This window comes from Fopius arisanus, unplaced genomic scaffold (assembly GCF_000806365.1).
Source record: "Fopius arisanus strain USDA-PBARC FA_bdor unplaced genomic scaffold, ASM80636v1 scaffold00162, whole genome shotgun sequence".
Classification (NCBI taxonomy): Eukaryota; Metazoa; Arthropoda; class Insecta; order Hymenoptera; family Braconidae; genus Fopius; species Fopius arisanus.
In genome coordinates this window covers 91,357-115,040 of record NW_011887901.1, presented here as the reverse complement: position 1 = coordinate 115,040, position 23,684 = coordinate 91,357, and the positions used below count along the sequence as shown (strand labels likewise).

General features: G+C 39.4%; 1 protein-coding gene across 5 annotated transcripts in view; it reads right to left on the bottom strand.

The window, feature by feature from the left end:
- LOC105272327 (protein zyg-11 homolog B) overlaps positions 1-23,684 on the bottom strand; it is a 127,965-nt gene that overhangs the window by 39,641 nt on the left and 64,640 nt on the right. For all 5 annotated transcript variants that reach the window (XM_011314412.1, XM_011314411.1, XM_011314409.1 and 2 more), the window contains one exon: positions 13,834-14,203. In XM_011314412.1, coding sequence (XP_011312714.1) covers positions 13,834-14,203 — 370 coding nt within the window. The remainder of the gene's footprint in view (positions 1-13,833; positions 14,204-23,684) is intronic.

Below are 23,684 nucleotides of genomic sequence, written 5' to 3'. Positions count from 1 at the left end.
ATAATATGTATGATAATAATAATTTGATTTAAATGATGATGATAATAATTTCTGAATAAATAATCTTTCTAACCTTCCAAATATTGTTTTTTTTCCGGCCGCCGCCTATTTTCCACCCACTACACCCCTTTGGCCGGAAGTCTATTAGCCAACAATATGCAGCCTTCAAAGAAATAGTGACAAAGGCGGGATCCTACACATCAGTTACTTAAAGTCAAATTCCTTTGTCAAGCGACACGGGGCAAGCATGCCCAAGCACGTATCGACACAATCGTCTCTAAGAGGGCTGAAGTGGGGGATATATCTGCACCTGCACGTGCACTTCGTGGAAAAAAAGGGGGAGGGAGTCCCAATCTCAGCCACTTACTACATAACGCTCCCGGCATTTTTCGTGGAGTTCTTCGTTGGACTATTCGCCAAACTTTTTTGGAGTTCTCACACGCCAACACACACTCTACTATTGTAAAGCAGGGATCTCCGATGGATCAACGATTTTCTTCGTTCACGTACATGAATAAATCGATCAGAGAGGTGACGGGGTCGCGTCTGCGTAAAATATTTAGAAACTATAATTTATTCCACATGAATTATTCTTTAATAATTTTTTTCTAACCCTCAATGAATAAAATTCATATATATTGAAACCCAAACTCTTCAAAACAGCAGAGACGGAGTTTTTCTAAATGAATAGTAATGATCGAACCGGCACACAGAGCGCCCTATTAAAGATCTCCAAAGCTGTCAGCAATTCAGCTCAAGAACTAACGGCCAGGTTGTTCGGGGGGCAAATTCGGTTGACCGTATGGTCATGTGTCTTGGCGCCGAGTTGGGAAGTACGGTCGGTAATAGGGCAATATAACTACTCTTTTTCCAAATTTTTTTGATCCTTCAATTTTCGTCTTATATGAGGTATAAACTGCAATAAGTGAACTACCTTAGTGTCGGAACACTTACGTTTTTACCGTTGAATTTGAATTACTTCAAGTTACCTCATTTTTTAAGATGGGTCCTTCTGTGGATGTACGAGACTTCTCACTCCACCTCCCTTCTAGAGGTATAAATTTACATAGTTATATTGCATTTTTTTGAATTTCTAAAATTCAAAACACTGATATGATTTATACAAAATCATACCAGCACTCGGCGTTACCTAGGGTTTTCGATGGGGACGCGGCTGGTATGAACAAAAGGTCAACTTACGACCTGTCCACTTCCTCCGGGTATATACCTAATTAAGTCCGACTCAATATTTTTCTTGCATTACATTTTTATAGCTATTATAGTGAATAATGGCTCAGAAAAATTTGGAAATTAGATGGAGTAGTTATACAGGGTGTCCGAGATAAAATTGTACACCCTAATAACTATCGAATGTGGGTAGTAATCGAAAAATCTTTCAAATAGAAGTTGTAGGGCTCCAAGTGGGAAAAATAATAAGATATGCTTTGAGCATTTAAGTCTTCATGTTTTTATGCTACAAGCATAAATTAATTTTTTTCATATGGGATCAAAAATTTTCTTGTAACAAAAGTTGTTGTACTCGATGGGATGAATCTAATGATGTCACACATGTGTTTTTTATGCTTTCTGGGCTCAAAAATACTAAAAATGGAACTTGTCAACGATATTCCAAATTTAGACACGATAAACAGAAAGTGGCCTTTAAATGAGAACCAGTAAACACCAAAGTGTAAATACCAGAGCTACCTGGTGTACCTTAGTGTTTATTGTCTCTTAGTTAGTACGAATCGGGTCATTATTGAGTTAAGATTATTTTTGAGTGATTTCGCGTATCATGGTTTATTCCGCAAATGAAGTTGTGGATATTCTACTGGTTTTGGGAGAATGCCGAGGTGCATATCGCGCGGCCGCTCGATTGTATCGACAACGGTATCGAAACCGATCACGTCATCCCTCAGCTTCATGCATTCGGATTATCGAGAGAAATTGTCGAAGAGGAAGAGTTCTGCAACGACGACAACGACAACAACGGATGAATCCTGACAATCCTCGTACGCTTACCGTTTTGGCCATGGTTCACATGAACCGTCACATCTCTTTAAGAGAAATTGAGAGAGATTCAGGTATTCCACGAAGCACAGCTCACGATACTTTGAAATCGAACCGTTACCATCCATATCATATCAGATTGACACAAGCACTGCCTGCACAAGATAGACAGAATCGTGTTGCTTTTTGACACTGGGCCATAGGGATTTTCAGTGATGAAGCGACGTTTAAAAGTGCTGGCGCATTAAACCGTCATAATTCCCATTATTGGTCAATGGAAAATCCTCACTGGACTCAGCACATTGACCACCAGCATCAGTGGAGTGTAAATGTGTGGTGTGGCATTGTTGATGGGCAAGTGATTGGGCCGTATTTTTTCAACGGAACAGTCACCGGTCAACGCTATTTACAGTTTTTACAAGATGACCTTCCAGTTTTATTGGAACATGTACACTTTGACACAAGACTAAGAATGTGGTTCCAACAAGACGGTGCGCCACCGCATTTTGCACTTTGTGTAAGGAATTATCTCAATGTTCTGTTTCCTCGTCGTTGGATCGGCAGAGGTGGTCCTGTTCTTTGGCCTCCGCGATCACCTGATCTAACTCCACTAGATTTTTATTTATGGGGCTACATTAAAGATGTAGTCTACAAAAATCGACCAACGACTGCAGAAGACATGAAAACACTTATCAGGGGCGCTATTGCCAACATTCCTCAACAAGCGCTTCGAAATGTTGTGCAGAGTTTCCGACGTAAACTTGAGTTGTGTCTTGAAGTGAATGGTGGGAACATTGAGCACTTGTTGTAACGTCTTTCTAGTAGAACAATCCATTGGCGCCCTTTTGTTTCTCCTTTATTTTTCTGTTTATCGTGTCTGAATTTGGAATATCGTTGACAAGTTCCATTTTTAGTATTTTTGATCTCAGAAAGCATAAAAAACACATTATGTGTGACATCATTAGATTCATCTCATCGAGTACAACAACTTTTGTTACGAGAAAATTTTTGATCCCATATGAAAAAAAATGAACTTATGCTTGTACCATAAAAACATGAAGACTTAAATGCTCAAAACATATCTCATAATTTTTCCCACTTGGAGCCCTACAACTTCTATTTGAAACATTTTTCGATTACTACCCACATTCAATAGTTATTTGGGTGTACAATTTTATCTCGGGCACCCTGTATATTCCCATTACCGTATGATCGGTACGGCCGTGCTGGTGAAAGCTGTAAATAGTAACTTCAACTGTTGGAAAACTGCAATATCTTCTTTGGCTCGCATGATGGCTTAGTCGCTGAGCATGGTGGAGTGTACAGACGAGTTGGCTTGGGCAGTGGTCTACAACGGTATCGGGTCGCAGGTATCGTAATCCCCCATTCTGCAGTGGAGCACACTCCGAAGCTTTTCTTTGTTCGTCAACTCAGGGCTCTCTCTGATCCAGGCTTGCTTTGGAAGAAGCTGCGGCGTGTTCGAGTCATACCGGTTGGTAATATGGCATCTGATCTCGATCCTGAGGTATTGAATGACCCTTTGGCGTCGTCTTTTTTGACCAATACGGGCTATCAATTAAAAATGTTCTTGACTCTCTCTTAGATGATCTCATCCAAGAGAGTGCTCTTCCCACCTAACGGCTTCTCTTCCAGGTGACAGGCGATCACAGCTTCCCTGTTTTCTCTGACAGCATTTTCAGTCTAGATATATAACACATCCTTTCCTACTGCTTCATTTCCTTCAAGTTGGAAGGACTCCCTCGTTGTGGTACTATCGACTGATCACTTTATTATACTTCCTTGCCCGAATTCTAGGAGAGACTTGCTTTCTTATAAATCCTCGAATATCTTGCCGAACATTCGATACTGGATTTACTGCAGACTAATTTTCGCCTCGATAATGGCGGTATTGGACAGCATTTGAGGTATTCAGACTGACGAACGTATACAGGGTGTCCCAGAAGGACCTGCCGATACTGAACCGACATGTACAGGGGATGAGTCTGAGCCGAAAAGTTTTTTACCACTTTTGGATCGGACGCACCCCTCGGAAGATATTGGAGTAAACAGGACAACCACTGACGCTGCAGCGTTAAGGGGCAATACGTCCGTGTGGCTCCGCGCTCAAGTGTGAGTCCTTCCCCTTCTAGCCAGCAGGAGGCGCGATAAAGTTTTACGTTCATCCGTGAACGCGAGAGAGAAGGCATGGTATTTCTCTCTCACTTTCTCGCATCACTCCGCGGCAATGTTTTTAGCGTTATCTCTAAACAAATGGGTTTTTGGGAATTTTCAATTGAATATTATTTATTGCAAATCGAATTTGCAACAAAAATTATCTGTTCAGTGAGAGAACAGTTGAGTAGGGTGGATCGGGGGAATTCACGAAAATTGATTGATTTTGTAAAAAGTGTTAACTCGCCGAAATTATTACACGCAACGATTATCAATTTATTAAAACGCGTGGTCAATTTCAATGCTGTTTTTCCACAAATTTATAGGTTGAATGGTTGATGTACAAGTTGAATTTGTTGATGAACGTGTTGAATTTGTTGAATTGATTGTTGAATAATTAGGTGATTTTACTAGTTGAGTTTCGTTGATTTCCGTGGTGAGAGTCGGAATAGATCTAGATGCTATCGCATTCACTGGTAGAAACGAACTATGCGTTGAGGGGGGGGGGGGGGGTGATTTTACTCTGGAAGTTTTGGTTGATGGCCGTTGACCGATGGGTCACGTTCGTTATCGGGTTTTCCGCATATATATTTTCAGTGAAAAGCCACCCATATTTATCTCCATTCTAAACATTATCTGACGGAAAAATGCCGTAGGCCCCATAGTTTATTTTTTACAACTTTTAAAAAACATCACACAGTTTATTGCAATTATTCAATATATGATTGGGCTCATGGGATTTTTACATGACATTATTTTGTTGCAAATTCGATTTGCAACAAATAATATCTGTTAAAAATGCAGACAAATATGGGTGGCTTTTCACCAAAATTATCGATCGGGAAAATCCGGAAATGATCGTGACCCATCGGTCAACGGTCATCTCCAAACCATCAAAAACACCATCACCCCCCTCAACACTCTCTGTTTGTATCAACCAGTGAACGTGATAACATCAAAATCTAATCTGAAACTCACCGTAAACTCAACGAAACTCACCGAGTAAACTCACCTAATTAATCACCTATTAATTCAACAAAATCAACTTGTACCTCAACACATTCAACAATTAACTCAACTTTAAATTGTACTTCAACAAAAATCAACCTGTAAATTATTGTAAAAACCCCATTGAAATTGACCACGCGTTTTAATAAATTGATAATCGTTGTGTGTGATAATTTTCGCGAGTTACTACATTTTACAAAATCACCGCGTTTTTCCTGAATTTCTCCCGATCCACCCTACTCAACAGTTACCTCAACAAACAATATCCACTGAAATAATCGCAAAAACCCATTTGTTTAAGAAATAACTGCAAAAACAGTTTCGCCGCCCGGGATTTTCGGGAAAATTAAGTAATTATTAATTATCTCAGCAACCGAGAATTTTACGGGATTTTATCAGCAGAACTTTGTTTGTTAAATTTCATTAACAAAAGAAAAGATTTTCTGATAAAATTTGCTAGTCCTTATGGTATCTGAGATAATTAACAATTGAACAATTGTCTCAGAAATGGAAAGGGCGATAGCTGTGGTTTTCTGATTTTTTATCAAAAAAAAAGTTTTTTTTTTTTATTTATTTAAGCACAAACCTAGCGGTTATATAGCTATTATATGGAAACAAAATAAATATATATAAAAAAAAAAAGAAAGAGAGAAAAATTAATTTTAGAAGAGTATACAAAATAGTTAAACGTCTATGTTACAGTCATCGAGGAAGCTAGATACGATTTTGATACATTTCAGGTTAAGTTCTTTTAGAATATTCCGGTTATTGTAGGGAGGAAAAAATTGGTTGGCTATAAGCGATTGAAACATGGTGTGTCTATGCTATTCAAATCGAGAACAATCCCACAAAACGTGGTCAAGATCCTCGGACGGATATCCGCAAGGACATACAGTCGATTCCACCACATTTTTCCTCTTGGGAGAGGCTGCAAGATGCTAGTGGTTGGCACGGGCTCTATTGACCCAGACAATAGTTTTTCGAGGTAGATTCTTCTTACGAAACCATGGTAGTCGACTTTTCTTATAAAAGTGTTTAAAATAGAGTGTGCCTTTATCTTCACTTTCCTGTGTACATTTTTCAATGGTGGAATCAAGAGATTCTGTTTTGAATTTTTCTCGGAAATCCGTGAATGGAATAGTAATTAAATATAAAGTTCGGAGGATTATGCGTAGCCTCAACTGCCAGACGATCGGCTTCCTCATTACCCTCGACCCCGTATGAGAGGGAACCCATTGAAATTTCCAAAAATTGGAATGATTGTTCCTTTGAGTGAATAATTCAAAATTCTGTTTTATATCCAAAATTAGTTCGTTGTCTTTAATACTAGGAGTAAGACGAAATAAGGAATCGAGGGCACTGCGTGAATCGGTAATGATTTGGTAATCTCTCCACAGTGAGCCAAGGCCAATCCTGGTAGCCTCACGTATAGCTAAACATTCAGCCGTAAATACAGATGACTGATAGGTGATACTGAGGCTCCTAGAGATATTGAGTTCGGGGGCAAAGCAAGACGACCCAACAGACCACCCATCAGTCCGCTTACTACCATCAGTGTAGATCTTTACGGCCTGCTGGATTCGATCGGTCAATTCTGAATCGGCCTCTGCTGGATCGTCTCCGTTTGCAAGGATTGACATGATGATATTCCAATTGTGGAGGTACATGTTGAAGTGGTTTTCCACATTCAAGTCCGAAATTAAAGAAGTTATATCTCTACTACACTTGTTAATGGGGCGTTTATTGTTACGGAGCGGAATTATCTCATTCATTACTTTATTCATGGTTAAAGAGACTTGTGAGTTACTATTAGATATGGCTTTCATCAGAAAGGCCCTGCACAAAAACGTCGACCTGGCCTCAACATACGGCAGTTTACTGTCTGCCATGAGAACGTTGAGGGGGTAGACATCCTGTATCCCAGACTGTATCTGATGGTCGAAAATTGGAGACGCTCAAGCTTTAACTTCTGTAATTTTTGGACCGGGAATGAAACGAACGAACTATAATCAACGATTGACCGGACGAAAGCTTTATATATGACGAGCAACGTTTCAGGATCGGCACCCCACCAGGTGTCCCGTAAAAATTTAACCATATTCAGAGATTTGAGTGAAGATTGTAGAACTTTTGCGATTTGCGATTTGAATGTCAGCCTTTGATCAAAGATTATAGCAAGGAAACGGGCCTCTGGGGAGGAACGTATTTCGTGATTGTTAATATTTATTCTTGTTTGAGTAGGGGTGATTTTTCGTGTGTTGAAGTGAACCAGCTGTGTTTTTTCCGGAGAAAGGGTTAAACCTATTTTACGTAGATTGATATCTATTTGATTGACTGCTGTTTCAATGGAGGATATGGTTGTGCGTAGTGTAGGGGTGCTCGAGTAGATTGCGATATCATCCGCAAATTGTGATATGATAGCAATATCAGGGAGGTCTGTGAGGATGGAGGACACATAGATGATATAGAGAAGAGGAGAAAGTACTCCTCCTTGTGGATATGTCTTATAGATATGTCTAAGAAATGGATTGTAAGGAGACGTAACTCGTTTCTCGTAGGTTAAAAATCGAATGAATTTGATCATGGCCTGTGAACAACCGATGGTGGAGAGTTTGTTGAGGAGAATAACCGAATCAAAGTTGTCAAATGCTTATTTCACGTCGAGAAATGCGGTAAGGGTTTCTTGACCCCTGTCAAAGTTTGACTCTATGTTGAGAAGCAGGTTGACAAGATTGTCATGACAAGATCGTCCTTTACGAAAGCCGATTTGTGAGTTGGGCAATAAGTGCCTGCTCTCCACCCACCATTGAAGTCGATTTTTAATAAGTGTTTCCATTAGTTTACACAAACACGAGGTCAAGGCTATAGGCCTGACACCGTGGCCACTGCTCTTGGGGATGAAATGAAGGTATTGTTCGGACCAATCCGAGGGAAAAGAGGGCTGGCTGTACATCTCGTTAAATATATGGCGTAACAGTAATTTGTACTGAGGAGAGAGATTCTTTAAGGAGGTGTAGTCCAGGCCGTCCAGATTTGGAGCGGATTTATCGTTTCGGGAGTTTAAAGCAAGATTGAACTCTGCGTAAGTGAATTGTGCATCGAGAATATTATTTGGTTGACACTCTGGAAGAGTCGAGGGAGACTTGGACTTGGATGTCTCTTGGTGCGTTTTCCGATTTGTTGAGGGGGCTGACGCCGACCCAACCATTCTTGAACACTTTGCAGGTGTCCCAAGTATAGGTAGGATGCAGACGAACATTAGCCGTTTCCGCTAAAGTACGGAAAGATGTTGTTTTTTTGGTTTTATATAATTGTTGTGCATCTTCAGCCGCTTTCTTGTGTTCATTGTGATCTTCGGGATCTTTGGTAGCACGTCACGTTTGATATGTTTCTATACGTTTTCTTCTAACCTCTTCACACTCCATGTCCCACCAATGGACAGGATTTCGATGGATGGAGGGAGGAGCTGATGTTCTGTGAGGGGTGTGGCCTTTAATGGTCTTGGAGATGTATTCAATGAAGAGGTCGTATTGTTCTATTGGGTTGAGGCTGTCAAATTCAGGAGTGTAAAAGGTGGATGCAAGGGATTTTTTCAGGGAGAGGTTGATGGATTCCCAGTCCGTGCGAACAGAACGAAGCCTGAACGTCCGTTTCTCAGAAATTTGCTTATCAATGGAGACCTGAGTAAGAATCGGAAAGTGATCCGATCCAAGTGTCTCGTCTTATACCTTTACTTCTATGTTATCCGTTATGGTGGGGGAGGACAGAACGAGATCTATATTGGACTCACTGTGCTCATCAAATCGAGTTATGGTGTCTGGATTGTGAATCATGAGGTCGTGTGGTACAATCGAGTCAAAGAATTTTCTGCCATTTTGCTTATTGTGAACACAGTTCCAGGCTTGGTGATGGGCATTGAAATCGCCAACGAGGATAGATTTATTAGGATCAGTAGAAAGGGAGCAGATTTTATCCCATTGGGATGGAGAGGGTGAGGTGTTGGGTGGTTGATAAAATGCATAGAGTTTGAACGAAGGCTTGGAGTTGAAGATTTCCATACCCACCGCCTCGATTAACTTATTAGAGATATTGGGGGTTTCAATTCTTTTGTATGGAATGTTTTTTTTGATTCCGACAAGTATTCCTCCCCCACTATCGTGAGATTTATCTTCTCTGATCCAGTAGAAACCGGGAAAGAAACTAATACCTTTTTTTTGGGACTCAAGCGAGTTTCAGCACAAATTAAGATGTCTATGTTTTTGACAAGAGTTTCGAGTTCTACTCCACGTTTGTCGAAGCCTCGACAATTCCAGTACAGAATTTTGAGTTTCTTACGAATACGTCGCGGTCCACTAGTTGTTAGTTGAAGAGAAGATCTCGACTATGGCTGCTGAAGATCTGAACGAACTCGCGACGAGTTCCTTGATGAAACGTGTGAAGCCATTATGAAGTATCCGTCTCCAACTGCTTCATTTCCTCGATTTATGCGTCAAGGTGTAGGATAAATTTGAGGTTGCGAGCCCTCAAAGTTTTGGTTGGAATAACATTCTTCAGGTAATCGCACATGTGTCGAACTCCTTTGATGTTGCTTGTGAGTTTTTTCGTGTTTTCAACAAGGTTTCTGTGAAATCGTGTATCCATGATAAGCTTCTTGAATGGAGGAAATTTGAGTGGGAAATCTTCCGGGTCGTCCTTAAATTTGGATTCACATTCATCCCAGGTCTCTTCCGGTTTAGAATCTGCGGGTTTGGACTGCTGAGATTCAGGTTCGGTGACCTCTACCCTTGTTTTTTTCCTCGTAGGTTCCTTTCGCTTGAGACTAGGATCAGTTTCCACAACGGCGGATTCCTCCTGTAACATTTCCAGGTCGTATGCTTCCGGATTTAAATCGATTGGGTCATCCAAATTCTCATCCTCTTCACGGTCATCTGTCACCGAAGCAGAGGGCACAGATGATGTCGTGTGAGAACGTGGACGTTTGTCTCTTGAAGACTGATGATGGTGAGGTTTTTGTTCCAGATGGGATGTTTCTGTTTGCATGGAGTTTTCGTCGTTTTTCCCCATTCCTGTTGATAGGGAGATTTTTTGAATCGGGTGGAGAATTCTGTACCTTGGGTAGAGGGTTCGTAGTTTTGGGGGGATTAAGTTCTGAGAAATCAGAAGGAGTGGAAAGAGGTAGGGGAGGATCCATAGAGCCGTTCACAACAGTCGGTTTACCTTTTGATTTAGACGGGCAGTTTCTCGCCGAGTGACCAGATTGGTTACAATCAAAACAAGTAGAGCCCTCTGACACCACAAAAACCGTGATCTCCTTGCCATAGATGGTAGTGGTACTGCGTGTCGGTAATTTAGAAACATCCTCTGGGGTAATATACGTTTGTCTCTTCTGTGATGTAACGTGACTGAGTGCTTTGTTATGGAATCCTGGTGTCAGTGTTATGATGGGAGCCTTGAATTTAATCCCCTTTTCGGCCAGTTTCGATTCCAAGAAACTTTCCTTAACTTGAGGGAAGCAGTGAGTGAATACTACTCTTTTATTTCTCGTCACATAAGGGCAAATGTAAATACCATAGTGGTTTACCACGATGCATTTCTTGGAATCAATGGCTTCATCGACTATCTTAGGGATGTCCAACCAAACGATAATTCGGTTATTGTGGATGGTATCGGTGCAACAGAGTTTTGCAGGTGGAATCACTTTTACGAGAGCGTTGAGATAGTCTTCAAAGGGAGCATCTGCTGTCCTATTCAGGATGATAGCTTGTTCAAAGATAATTTTGCTCGGGGATTTCGCTGCTGAGACGTAGGAAGGCCGAGCCTCATCCGAGCTAAGCACGGCCGAGGTGGCCTCGTTCTGGGTGGAATTCATGTTTTATAATGGGTTCAGTCCTCCTGGACCTACCAATTAATCCGGCTTTAACCGAGCTCAATTCCTTGAGAGTCAATGATAAATTTCACTAAACGAAACACCTCAACACAACAGAGATACAGTGAGAGCACTTCAACCACGCGGAGAACACGAAAAACACGTCCGAACGCTACGACTGCTCAATTCGCAATTACGTTCTTCTTGAATAATCTAATAAACAATAGTGTTTGGAGGATTTTGCCATTGATTATTTTTTGTCGCAAATCGAATTTGCAACAAAAATTATGTGATGGAAAAATGCCGTAGGCCCCATAGTTTTTTTAATAACTTTTAAACCATCAAACAGTTTAAATGAATGATTGAGCTTATGAGATTTTTACCTGACATTATTTTGTTGCAAATTCGATTTGCACCAAATAATATTCAATGGAAAATTCCCAAAAACCCATTTGTTTAAAGATAACGCTAAAAACATTGTCGCGGAGTGATGCGAGAGAGTGAGAGAGAAATACCATGCGTTCTCTCTCGCGCTCACGGATGAACATAAAACTTTATCCCGCCTCCTGCTAGCTGGAAGGGGAATCACTCACACTTGAGCGCGGAGCCACACGGACGTATTGCCGCTTAACGCTGCAGTGTCATTGGCTGTCCTGTTTACCCCAATATCTCCCGAGGGGTGTGTCCGATCCGATTCGGCTGAGACTCACCCCCTGTACATGCCGGTTCAGTATCGGCACGTACTTCTGGGGCACCCTGTATACGCACCTGCATTTATAAATTACAATTGACTATGCTTCTCCCATTTAACCCCAGAAAGGTGTTTGATTCATTATCACGGACTTTCACCATTGGCTATCAGGTCGACAGCCACGTACATCTGTGGCCGTTCGCACTCTACAGTATAAGGTACGCGTGGTTTTTGGTGAATGTCTTTCAAGCTGAAAAGTAGCATGGCTGACTCGTGTAACTTGCGACCACCACGCAATAGCATATTGTTAAGCACCTTGTGGTGAATGAAAGAGACATCCAACTTGGTCACACCAGCCTTTTGAGCCCTCAGATCCCGAAGGATTCTGACAAAATCGGATGGGAGTCCGAAAACCTTCCGGATTAGAATACTCAGAAACAGGAAAACAAATCCGAAGGGCCCGAAAGGGCCGACAGGGAATGAACGGTATCATTCTACGATGCTTAGAGTCGCAAGTGATCGCGATGGTACGACCCGAAATAAGCTTCAAAAGAAATTTTTTTTCTTGTAGTCGTTCACCCTCATTATATTTATCACAATAAGGTTAGCTCGGCATTCAGTGTGTTCAGCAGCCCAGCAGTCCTTTATGTGGGTGCAAGCTTCTCAAGAGTCGTTTTCATGAGACATCGCGAGAAAATCTACCTGACGCCCAGCATAGAATATGAGACAAGATTCTATCTGGGTGAAAATCGCAATAAGTTTCAGCTAAAAAACGGATCAGGTCGTACCCGACGTTGGATGTAAGTGCGACATCCGGATCGAGTACGCACCTGATCAGTTATGGAACTGCATTTTTAATCAAAAGTTTATCAGGTTAAACAGTTCAAGATTTGCTCAAGTCAGCAGTATTTAAAGCAGATGATGGAAATAAGCAATAATTATGAGCTGAAACCAAAATAATTCAATTTCATCACTACAGTTCATTTATGCTAATGAACCCCCATCATTCTCGCGAAAAAACTTATCATTTTACCAATATTGAAGCTCGAACCTGCCATATTGCGTTGTTTTATGCCCCGAAGCTATCGTGATATTATAATCAAATCAACTCTGTTTTGTCTATGCGATGTCCACTACGATATTCATTGTCTTTGTTAACTATACTTGATTCTACTATACTTGATTCAAATACATGTTTTTTCGTTTGTAATGATACCATCGTTCTCTCCTCATAGATTTAATATAGTCTGTAAGTTCCGGGATCCGGATTACTGGATCGGAGCTGGATGAGATTCTCATCAGGATTCATCTGTTCAGATGAAGCTTATCGTCTGATCAAGTGAGAATCTGGTCTTGTTGAATCAAATAAAAATCTTATGAGTTCCCCATCAAGAATCACTTTAAGCAATTCAAATTGGAGTTTGGTCAGGACTTGATCCTCATCAGGCACCAGCTAATCAGGCTAAGGATAATTCAGCTGAAATCATCTGAGTAGCTCGATCGATATGTGATCAGTTCGTCATTGAGAATCGCCTGATTAGGATGATTTTGCAACTACCTGATCAATTACTGATTCAATTACAGAGCAGCCAGAAACAATTTCCACTCGGGTAGGTGTAAGGATGCTTTTCTGAGTAAAATACATCAGGAAAATACCGTTACAGTATATCATACATTTGAATATACTAATAAGAGGAAAAAAGAAAAAAAGCATGCATGGAGGCGAGTACAACAATTTACACACTGTTACACAATAACTGTTCTGGGTAATTTTTATCAAATAATTTCGATTAAAAACTAAGGAATATAAGCGCACGTTAATATAGAAGCAAAACATTCAAGAAAAACCCGGACCTGTCCACCATTGTGTCCGCTGCATGCGCCTGGTAGCATAACGGAAAATATTATGGTGAAAAAAAAAATTAATAGCATGAAATATCTTTGCTTTTTAATTAATCCATAATGATTCGGTTCCTGGAAGAATACACTATTTGTTGCCTAGTTTAGTTTCTATTTTCATGCAACAATAACTTGTAGAAATATTCGAGTAAAAACTGGTAGTCTTCCACTTTTATCGTATACCAACCTCAGCAATATTGTTGAGTAACCCCAGAACTTTGGTCTCCACACTGGATTCACCTTGAAAACCCTCAAGTACATCCAAAAACAAATCCATGCCACCTTCTTCCAAGAACACTTTGCATGTTATCGCGCTTTCATCCGTCAAATTCCATAAGGCACTCAGTGTAAATCTCATGGTTATGTCCACTGATTTTGATTCAATCTTTGATCTGACCATTGAAAGTAATTTAGACATATATTGAGGTTTTGCTCCCAACATTGAAGTTTCCACCGTCGATATTTTAGCGGCTAGAATTGAACATATTGCCACTGACATCCGATTCATCGATGGGTCATCGAACGCCGAGAGACAATTCATAACCAGTTTCGCACATCTGTATTCAAAAATACCACATTAATTTCACATAACTGCTAAAACTTACTAGAAGCCGAAAGCGATCCCCTCAATTATTTTCTAAACCCTTCCGGAAGAAAAGGCATAGGATCATCTACTATTTCTGGCTCACATAGCAATAATGATTTGAAATATTATTAATGTCCGAATAGTTATGGGAATTAGTTCCAGGAAACGCCACGTAGCACCTAGCAGTGATACTTCGCAAACATTGGAGTAAAAATTCCAAAGACTTTGTCAAGTTCTAGTCGGGACCGTGACTTGTGAAGGTGAGTCTTCTATAACAGGCATGGACAACCTCCAGGTAGATCGAAGCAGAGTGATAAACTTGAGTTAGGAATTTAATAAAGTTTATAACCATATCAATTATAAAGGGTCCTAGTACGATCATGTGGGAACAGTAGTGGGGGGCCTCACAGTTGGAATATGGGAGAGCATCCCATAAAGCGTCTATCAAATGATAAAGTGAGAAAAATAGCCGCCGCGATTAATAAAAAAAGAAATGAGGAGATCCAAACCTAGACAAAAATATTTATGAATATGATGCTGTGACAATTCGTTCAAATTATAAGTTACTCACGTTCCGTTGAAACCTGACTTCAATTTGGAAGAAGAAAATGAATGCTATATTAATTCTGTTGAGTGAGTTTTCTATTACGTATTTTTGCGGATTCTTGGACAGCATTTTGAAAGATATCAATAATTGATACTGCGAGGATTAATTCCAATTTGTGATTGTGGCAATTCAACTATCAAGTCGTGCTATCAAATCAATAATTAACACACTCAATAGCCTGAAAAATTTAAGAAGATGAAAAATGATAAGTTACATTATATGAAATTCAATCAGTCTTACAGAAGAAAAAGTGTTATTTTTAATTTTTCCTTGAAACTACATCGAATCTGCATGTAATAGCTTGCAATTCTGTAGAGTGATTGAACTAAATGTAAAATAAGTATTATCTATGGAAAAAAAACTGGAATCGTTCTAGGAATTCCACTTCCTAAATTATAGTCATTTTTCAACTTGCTTCTTAAATTATGTGTCTAATAACGACCTTTCCGAGAAATATATGAAAGAAAAAATACCAGTGTCTGCACTTTTTACCAGCTGTTATTTCTCGATATAAAAAATTAATATTGTTCTTTTAATAATTGTTTTTTTTTGTTTTCTTCAATTAACATTTTTACTTCAATCAATTTTATTTTTTGAATAAATAATTCCCGAACCACTTGAACATAACATTGTATAATTTGATCCTCAGCTTTGAAATTCAGCAGACTTTTTGATCTTTTATTTGTCATGTCATTTTACTCATTTTTCCGCTTTTCCTTTTCTTCAGCGAAATTTCTCCTCTTTGCCTTTTCTTGTGTTACCCCACTTCGGTGGATTTCAGTGGGGAAAGGCCTTCAGGATCTGGGTCGTCAAGGCCCATCACCCGATAAAATGTGGTCTCGTCTGCCCTTTGTCATGTACTATAGTGTAGTCAAATTAGACCCAAAAATTCCCTAACTGGGAAATAAATTCACAGTCGATGAAAAAATATCCATTCGATATAGAAAAATGTCTTGAATAACATATCAAAATGATCATGAAAAAATCGGTGTAAAAAATATTTTTTAAAAATAAAAATTTTCAGTTTTTGTAGGGGTTCACGAGAAAAACATCCGTAATTACGATCCAAGTCATTGAATTCTAAGAAAAAAATACCGATTGTAGATCATAACATTCCACACCGAAATGATTTGGAAAACGATGCTGTAGAATATATCGTTTTTTGTAAAAAATTTCCGAAATTTTTTTAACCCCAATTACGCAACATTCTGTGTATCTTTCCCGAGGCCCAACCCCTTCCTGCACGCGCACGTCAATGGAAAAAGCGCAGTAGTACTTCAGTGGAAAATGCGCAGTAGATTAAAATCTATATGTGTTCGATTACTGAATAAACTGTGTGATAATTTTGCAACTTCTGAATCCTAATTTGCGATCCATTTCCTTTAAAAATGTAGAGATGATACTACTTGATTAAAAACACCCATTTAAGTATTTTTGAACTAATTAAAAAGGCTGCATAGGCGACATTTGTCATTTTAATTGAGAGAGGCTCAATTTGCACGATTTAGTCTACTTCATCTACGTATTCAGTGAGTAGGCCATAGTGACAGGGATTACAAACGACAGGCAATGAAATTTGGTGTCAGTCGGATATACCTGCTCATAGGAAATTTCTAGAACTCTGCCGTTTTCTGAATGAACAGATAATATAGGTACGGAGCACGACTTGCTCTCAAAGTAGAGGTTGCCCAGCCCGGTTCTACAATACCCCTCCATGGAGGGACAAACTGGAAATGTTGTGTTGATAATGAAAGGCCAGAAACTTATTAATATGTATCAGGCGGAATAATAGAGTTTTTCGGAAGGGGTGATAATTAAAAGTTCTGGTAAAATATTTATCTACGGTGATTTCGCTTACGATATTCCTAGTCATCAATGGTTTCATATCGGTTACACTAAATTGCAACAATCGGGAACAGAACATATTTGTTATGCAGGACGTTCGAAGTGAACTGCACATAAATTTCTAAGAACGCCGACAACCTAAACACAAGTATTAAGAGGTGAAATTTATTTGAAAAATGGTGCGTCCGGTTTCTCATTTTATACTCATTAGCTGAGTGAAGGAAATTTTCAATGCACACGAAAAAGTAAATAGAGAAATGTGTTTTACTTGTTCGAATATAAATTTAGAGTCGAGAGGTCGCATGATAAAGACTGCAATATTTGCGACACGTCTGCGAAATGTTAAGCCAACGGCGACATCTATGCTATAGAGTCTGACATGTCAATCATTAAGGTTTCTCCATAAAATTTCTTGGAATAATATATAGGATATTCCATTTGGAAAACCTACGGATAAATAACTTTTGAGGGAAGCTGAAAGAATTACCATTTTCACATAAAATATGCTCATGTTGCAAGCATGAAGTTATCTGTTCAAATTCTCCAAGTACTTTTCAGCTCGGGACGGTTATGCTTATTGAAAATCCGAATTGAAACATACTATATTTTACGATGACAGCAAAGATCGCTCAAAAATTAAACGACATGAAAATATCTGTATTTAGTCAAGTCATCCGATTACTAGCATCGGGATAATGTCCAAATCCTAATGGTTATATTAAAAATAGCCCATCTGCTCAGGCACAAATGGGACCGTATTTCATTAAAAAATTAAGAGAAGAGAGAATAATTCTAATTTGCTATGAAAAAAATTAGAAGATATCTTTCCGAAATTGTCTACGGTAATTATTAGCTCCCTTTCAAATAATGCAATTTTAAAAGTGGGAAAGAAAAATTTACAATGGCCAACTTAGGACTATAAACCTGGAAGTTCCATTTCAGATTTTCATATTGCATTTGCAAGCTTGCCTTCTAACTTGTAATTTTGATGAAAAACACATACCAAGAGTAAAACTTAAACAGGTACCAAGAGTGTGAAATCTGGGAAGGCCTGAGAAGTCTATTTTTCGTACGTTAGAGTTCCAAAAAATCCTAGTTCCAAGTTTTGCTACTTATGAGACCTGTCTAAAGGATGAGGGAGCCCTGGTAGTTTCAACCTCTTGAATCTCAATCTGAACCAGGGCTGAAATAAGCCTCGTCAATAACCTCGTAAACCACTGCCAAATCAGGCCTTAGAAAACGATGAAATCACTCCGGGGTCAGGATCGAGCCACTCACAGCCCCAGTGAGCTAAAGCTTTGTCCTGTTCTCGTCGTCAATCTTTGGAATTCTTACCATGGTTATATTCTATTCCCCTACAACGTCTAGTTATCCATGAATTATCTGCTTCAAACTATTGGGTAAAGTTATCGCCACGTCTTAGGACAATTGTTCTATTTTATTTATTGAACTATTGCAAATATCGTCTGGACGCAAAATAATTATTATGGGTGATACCTCATCGCAAAAAAAGCGTATTTTGAAAGTAAAAACGATATTTATATTTCAAATTCATGGAATGTTTATAATTCCAGTTCGGTCATATGGTCGCTCTCTTTTGTTATCGGTCATGATATATAGAAACGCAAGCTGATTGCATACGCAACGTTTTCCTAATCGATGACAACAGCTTCCTGCAGTTATCTACCAAATTGAACAGACTTGGAAGCAGAGAAGAATTAGGCAACGATGACGCTAACATGGTATGTGACGAGGCAGAATTTTGCGCCCCCCCCCTGCCCCCTCATTAATACACGTTACTTTGATAGGTTCAGTTAAGTTTAAGTAATCTTTTTTGCCACCGTTGGGCAACCCATCCTCAGATACTCCTAACCCCCGTCCCCGTTTTCCCTCCTCCTGGCACTCACGCATCAACATCGTGAAAAAAGACCCCGCGTGACCCCGGAGGAAAGAGACATCCCTCGAGCGAGGCCCTAAATGAGAAAAAGAAGGACACCCGATGACCCCCCCAAAAAATCAGGAAGGAAGAGGTGAGGACGATTGGAAGAAATCACTCGTGCCACAAGTGCCCCACGAGTCACTGCCTCAGAAAGCAACGAAGTTACCCCCAAAGAATCCGGTGAAGAAGGGCCCAGAAAAGACCCTGAAAAAGTGTTAATAAGGAGTAAAAGCAGAAGAAACCCTGTGAAGAGAACTATTCTAGAATACTGTGTAAATAGTGTGTAAGAGAGACAATTAATGAAGAAGAAAGAGTGTGAAGAGGAACTATTGAGAAAGAGAGAAATATTGCGTGGAAGTGTGAGGATTGTATTGTGAGGAAAGGATATTATCGTGAGGAACTCGTATGAGAACTGTGAGAGAAAGATTGTGCGACTGAATCTCGTGGAGAGGGACCGAGGAGAGCGAGGAGAGAGAAGAAAGGAAGAAGGACAAACCCCGAGAAAAGCGGAGGGAATTTTGAAGACACCATTCCCCGTGAGTGCCCTATTTTTTTATTCCCTGCCCCAACGAATTTCCCTGCCCGCGTTAATTTCCCCCCAATGGTGAGCCTACAATACATTCATGTTAGTTGTAAATTAAGCCCCCTATTAATGATTACCTTTTCAATCGGCCCCCCTCATTTCTCCACCTTTTTCCAGAGTTAGAGTCACCCCCTCTTTTTATTACATACTATTTCGCGTAGCCGCAAGTGGGTTGGCCTTACCCCCCCCCCCCTTCGCCCCGCCTTCGAGTTAATTAGTCAATAGGCCCCGATTATTTTTTGTGTTAATATTGTGTTATAAGATCAGAATACAGATAATCAATTCATAAATCCCTCCGAGTAATCATTTCAAACACCCCCCCCCCCCTTTATTATTTCAGGTCCTCCCGTAAATTATAATCAATTTCCCTAATTTTTCAGAATATCGTAATTTCCTCAATATCGTGTCTTCGCCGGGAATTATTATATTTTAATTCCCCAGCCAAGGTCACAGGTTTCAGCCCTAACAATCTCCGTAGAATTGATATTTTCACAACTGTACACCTAAAAGGGATATTGTGCCAGTTACTATTTTCTCGACCGGTGCACGATTTTATTAACTTCTATCAGACACCTTCTGACCACATCATCGAGGATCTCGAGGAAACCGAAAGATGTCATCAGGCTCCTTTGTAATTTAGCAATGACTGGGTCTTAGAGGTGGTCGAAAATGGAGCCACTATCCAGTCATCTTAACAGCAGTAGTGACGCAAAGACTCATGTACGTGGTCATTTGGAGATCAGCGAAAAATTAATTAAGTAATAATAATGTGAGAGAATTATCTTCCCCGGAGTGGCGATCGACGCAGAAATTAATTTAGTATAATTTGGGAAGCGTTGAGAATTTAGTCTCATAATGAAGAACCAAAAAATTATAAAATTTTGGAGCACTAATATTAACAGCACATGCGTTTAGGATTACTTATAACTGTTGCGCATGTCCAATTGACTGGGATCGGTAGATGATGATAATATCACCGTCAATCAGATAATTCCGTTGAGTTAACCATCTGTTGCCTATTTTCACGTGTTCGCACACGGAGAGAAAAACCCAGGAAAAATTACGTGACTAATCACGTAATCGTGGGCTGGAGTGTCATTTCCTTGATTTTTACTGGAGAATTTGGGAAAAAATGAGAGACGAACAGTGAATTTTATTATTTGCTCTGGAAAATTTACCTGACTGTCAGGTAATTTCTTACGAACTTGTAAAATTTACCGCAGTTCCGGTTAAAATTATTTCGAGTAAAGTAAAAATTATCCACTTTCACGTGAATTTTACGTGACGTACCGTATTTTTTACGTGACCGAATCGAAAAATTCCCAGACAGCGTTGGTGGTACGACTGTTGGTCATACCCGATCGCGCATCATTGTCTAAGGTCGGATCATGCCACCCGACAAATTACTATTGTCGGAAGGATAATTAGTATATTGTGCCCCTAGGGAGTAAAGTATTTTCTGACGAAATATGAGTATAATCACATGAGTCAGAAAATACGTTATTTCCGTGAGGCACACAATATTTTATTCTCCTAGGGACTGGAAACGGCGATCTAACCGAGCGAAGTGAGGTTAGAATCGTACTTTCCAGTCCCCGCAAAATTTACGGAACTGAGTATCGTTATTTTTCTACCTCCAAAGATCACTTTTTACCGACCGAGTGGTAAAATGTTCTAAATGATCTTTTTCCGATTTTACATTTCGCCCCCCGTTTACGTTTCACACATGAATTTTTACGGAACTTTTTACGTATTTTTTCCAGTATTTTTCTCTCCGTGCATAAATCAGTTCCCGGTTAGTAGGGAATTGTCAGGAGTTGTACCAAAATTTTTTACTGGGGACGCCAAATACGTCGAAGGACGCCATTCCAACGCTTTTGGGGATTCTCAACATTTTGGAGAATCATCGGGAGTTTTGGGTGATCGTTCTTTTGTTTAAATACTGTCTGTTAGTCGGCAGAGATTTTTTTTAATAGTTTGTTTATGTTGATGTTACGGACATCCAAATTGCACACGACTATTAGAGAATCGTCCCTATCGGCGAACCTCTGGCCACTTTTATTAATGAGTTTGACTTCCTTTCTCTCTCTGAATTAATTCTCTCAATTTTTTTGTTGTTATGATTTTATTTGGTTAGTTTTGCGACTTTTTCTTACATTCATTAGTGCCGTGAAATTTGATGGAAGTCTCGCCATTAAATTTTATTTTATTTATTTCCGTTCACTTCTCGTGACCTCGAAAATTGTTTGTCTTGAAATTGTTACTTTTATTTTGATTGTAATATTCGGAGGTCATGGAGACTTATTGGTTTTCGTATTATTGAGTTTGAAGTCATTGGATTTTACGATTGAGTCTCCTGATTCAGTTCTTGGCAATAATTTAATCTATCTGATTTTTAATAGTATATTGGTTTAATTAATTGAAATATTGGACTAGAGAAAATCAGTTATTGAACTCATTCGACGACAGTGACTTTAGTTAGTTAATTCTCAAACCGTTTGTTTAACAACGTGACAAAGAGATTTTATTAATGATTTATTTTTTTTGTATTTTGTATTGAGACTTATTTCATTTTTCATTAAACAAAATTGTTCTCCCTGATAATTATAGGCTTGACTTATTTATTTATTGGTTTTATTCTCAGTTGAATCTCCTTCCAGCTTTAGTCGAAATTAAATCTCTACGTACCGAGCAGCAAGTTATTGGAGCCGGGAAGCGGAGAACGATTTTGACGGTGATCATTCCGTTACATGCCGAGGCGCCTGAGTCATGATGTTTGATTTTATTTTTGGATTCTTTTGGTGCCCGACGTCCGACTGATAGACGGAGGGTTCCGTGAACCTGCCGAAATTACGCCGCAACACATAAACCCTTACATGAATTTACCGTATTTTAAAGGTTATGTCGGAGTATCACGTAGTACAACCGATAGAATCTTGAAATATATTCAATATCCTCGTTGTCACATCACACTGACCTAAGCATTATTTTTTGATTATGTGGAGAGCCGCATAAATTTCTGTAGTTGGGCTTTAGATTAGGACCCAGCAACCAGGCCTCATTTGGCTCACGCAGTTCTCGACCTTCCTTAATGAGAACTGAGAGAGGAGCCTCATCCACTTAACAGAGCTACCTACTCTAATTCGATTCTTCTCCACCCACGAGATTTGGTGGGATTGATACCAACATAGGGCGGCCATGTGATCGAGCGGCAATTTTGAATTTTCTACCAATTTGCAGTACCAATCGTAATTTTTTACTCAACATAGACAGCAATCGTAGGAATTTTTTTTCTGCTTTTGTGATGAAGAATCACCATTAAGAATCATTTTGTGTATTATGTATATATTTTCAGTAGTTCAATAAATGAAATAAAACATTCGTTCAAAATTCCTATGTGGAGCGATCACTTTACCGAATAATTTGAAGCACAGAATTCGTGAATGAATAGTCGTGGTGGAGAAAATGAATCTAACTATATAACTATATAACTATATAACTATATAACTATATAACTATATAACTATATAACTGAAACAGTAAATGAATAGAGGAATTCCAAAGGCTGACGATGAGAACAGGGCTCGCAAAGCCTTAGCTCACTAGCACTGATTTATCCGAACCCGACCCTGACCCGATTTGATCATTTTCTAAGACTTGATTTGACAGTGGTTTACGAGGCTATTCGCGAGGCTTATTCGAGCCGTGGTCCAGACTGAAAATTAAGAGGCTGAAAACAAGAGGTTGGACATCGCAAACTTCTATTTTTCACATTTGAAGGTGCACTATTTGAAAAAAAAAATTAAAACCTGAAAACAATTTCCGAAAAATATTCTCTAATTTTTTTCATTGCAGATTTCGATTTTTTGATTTTCTATTTAAAATTTAAAAGTGTACCGGCCATTTCTGGTCAACTCGCACGCCACCCTACGTGATTGTCGAAAATATCGTCACCACTGGGACATATTCACAGATGAAGGTTGTCTAATTGGATGACTATTATTAAGAATATTAGGATTTGGAGATTATCCAGACTGTAGTAATAGGATGACTCCCAACTACTTGAGGGTTTCCGGACCCTGCTGTAGATAAATTAAATGCGAATTTACATTTCATTTCGAGTATGGCCTCCATTAGCCGGCATAATTATGCGTACTGATTCTCCGCAGATTGTCATGGGACCCAAAGGCTCACACACCACTATTGACGGAGTGTGTGCATATCGTGTGGTATCATTGACATTCAAGTAATGGTTCTCTGGTTCTTGGATGGAACTTTCAACGTCTTTAGGTATCTGTAAATCTTGTAGAATGAATTGCCAATTATCAGGTAAATCTGTGAGAGATCAGCGATCTCACACCAATCGATCATTACTCGTGGAAGCACGTAAACGATGTTGTATTCACTAACTGATTGACGGCCCCTCGAATTTACAAGGTTACATCAGAGATACCATCATGAGAATTCCCCCCCCCCCC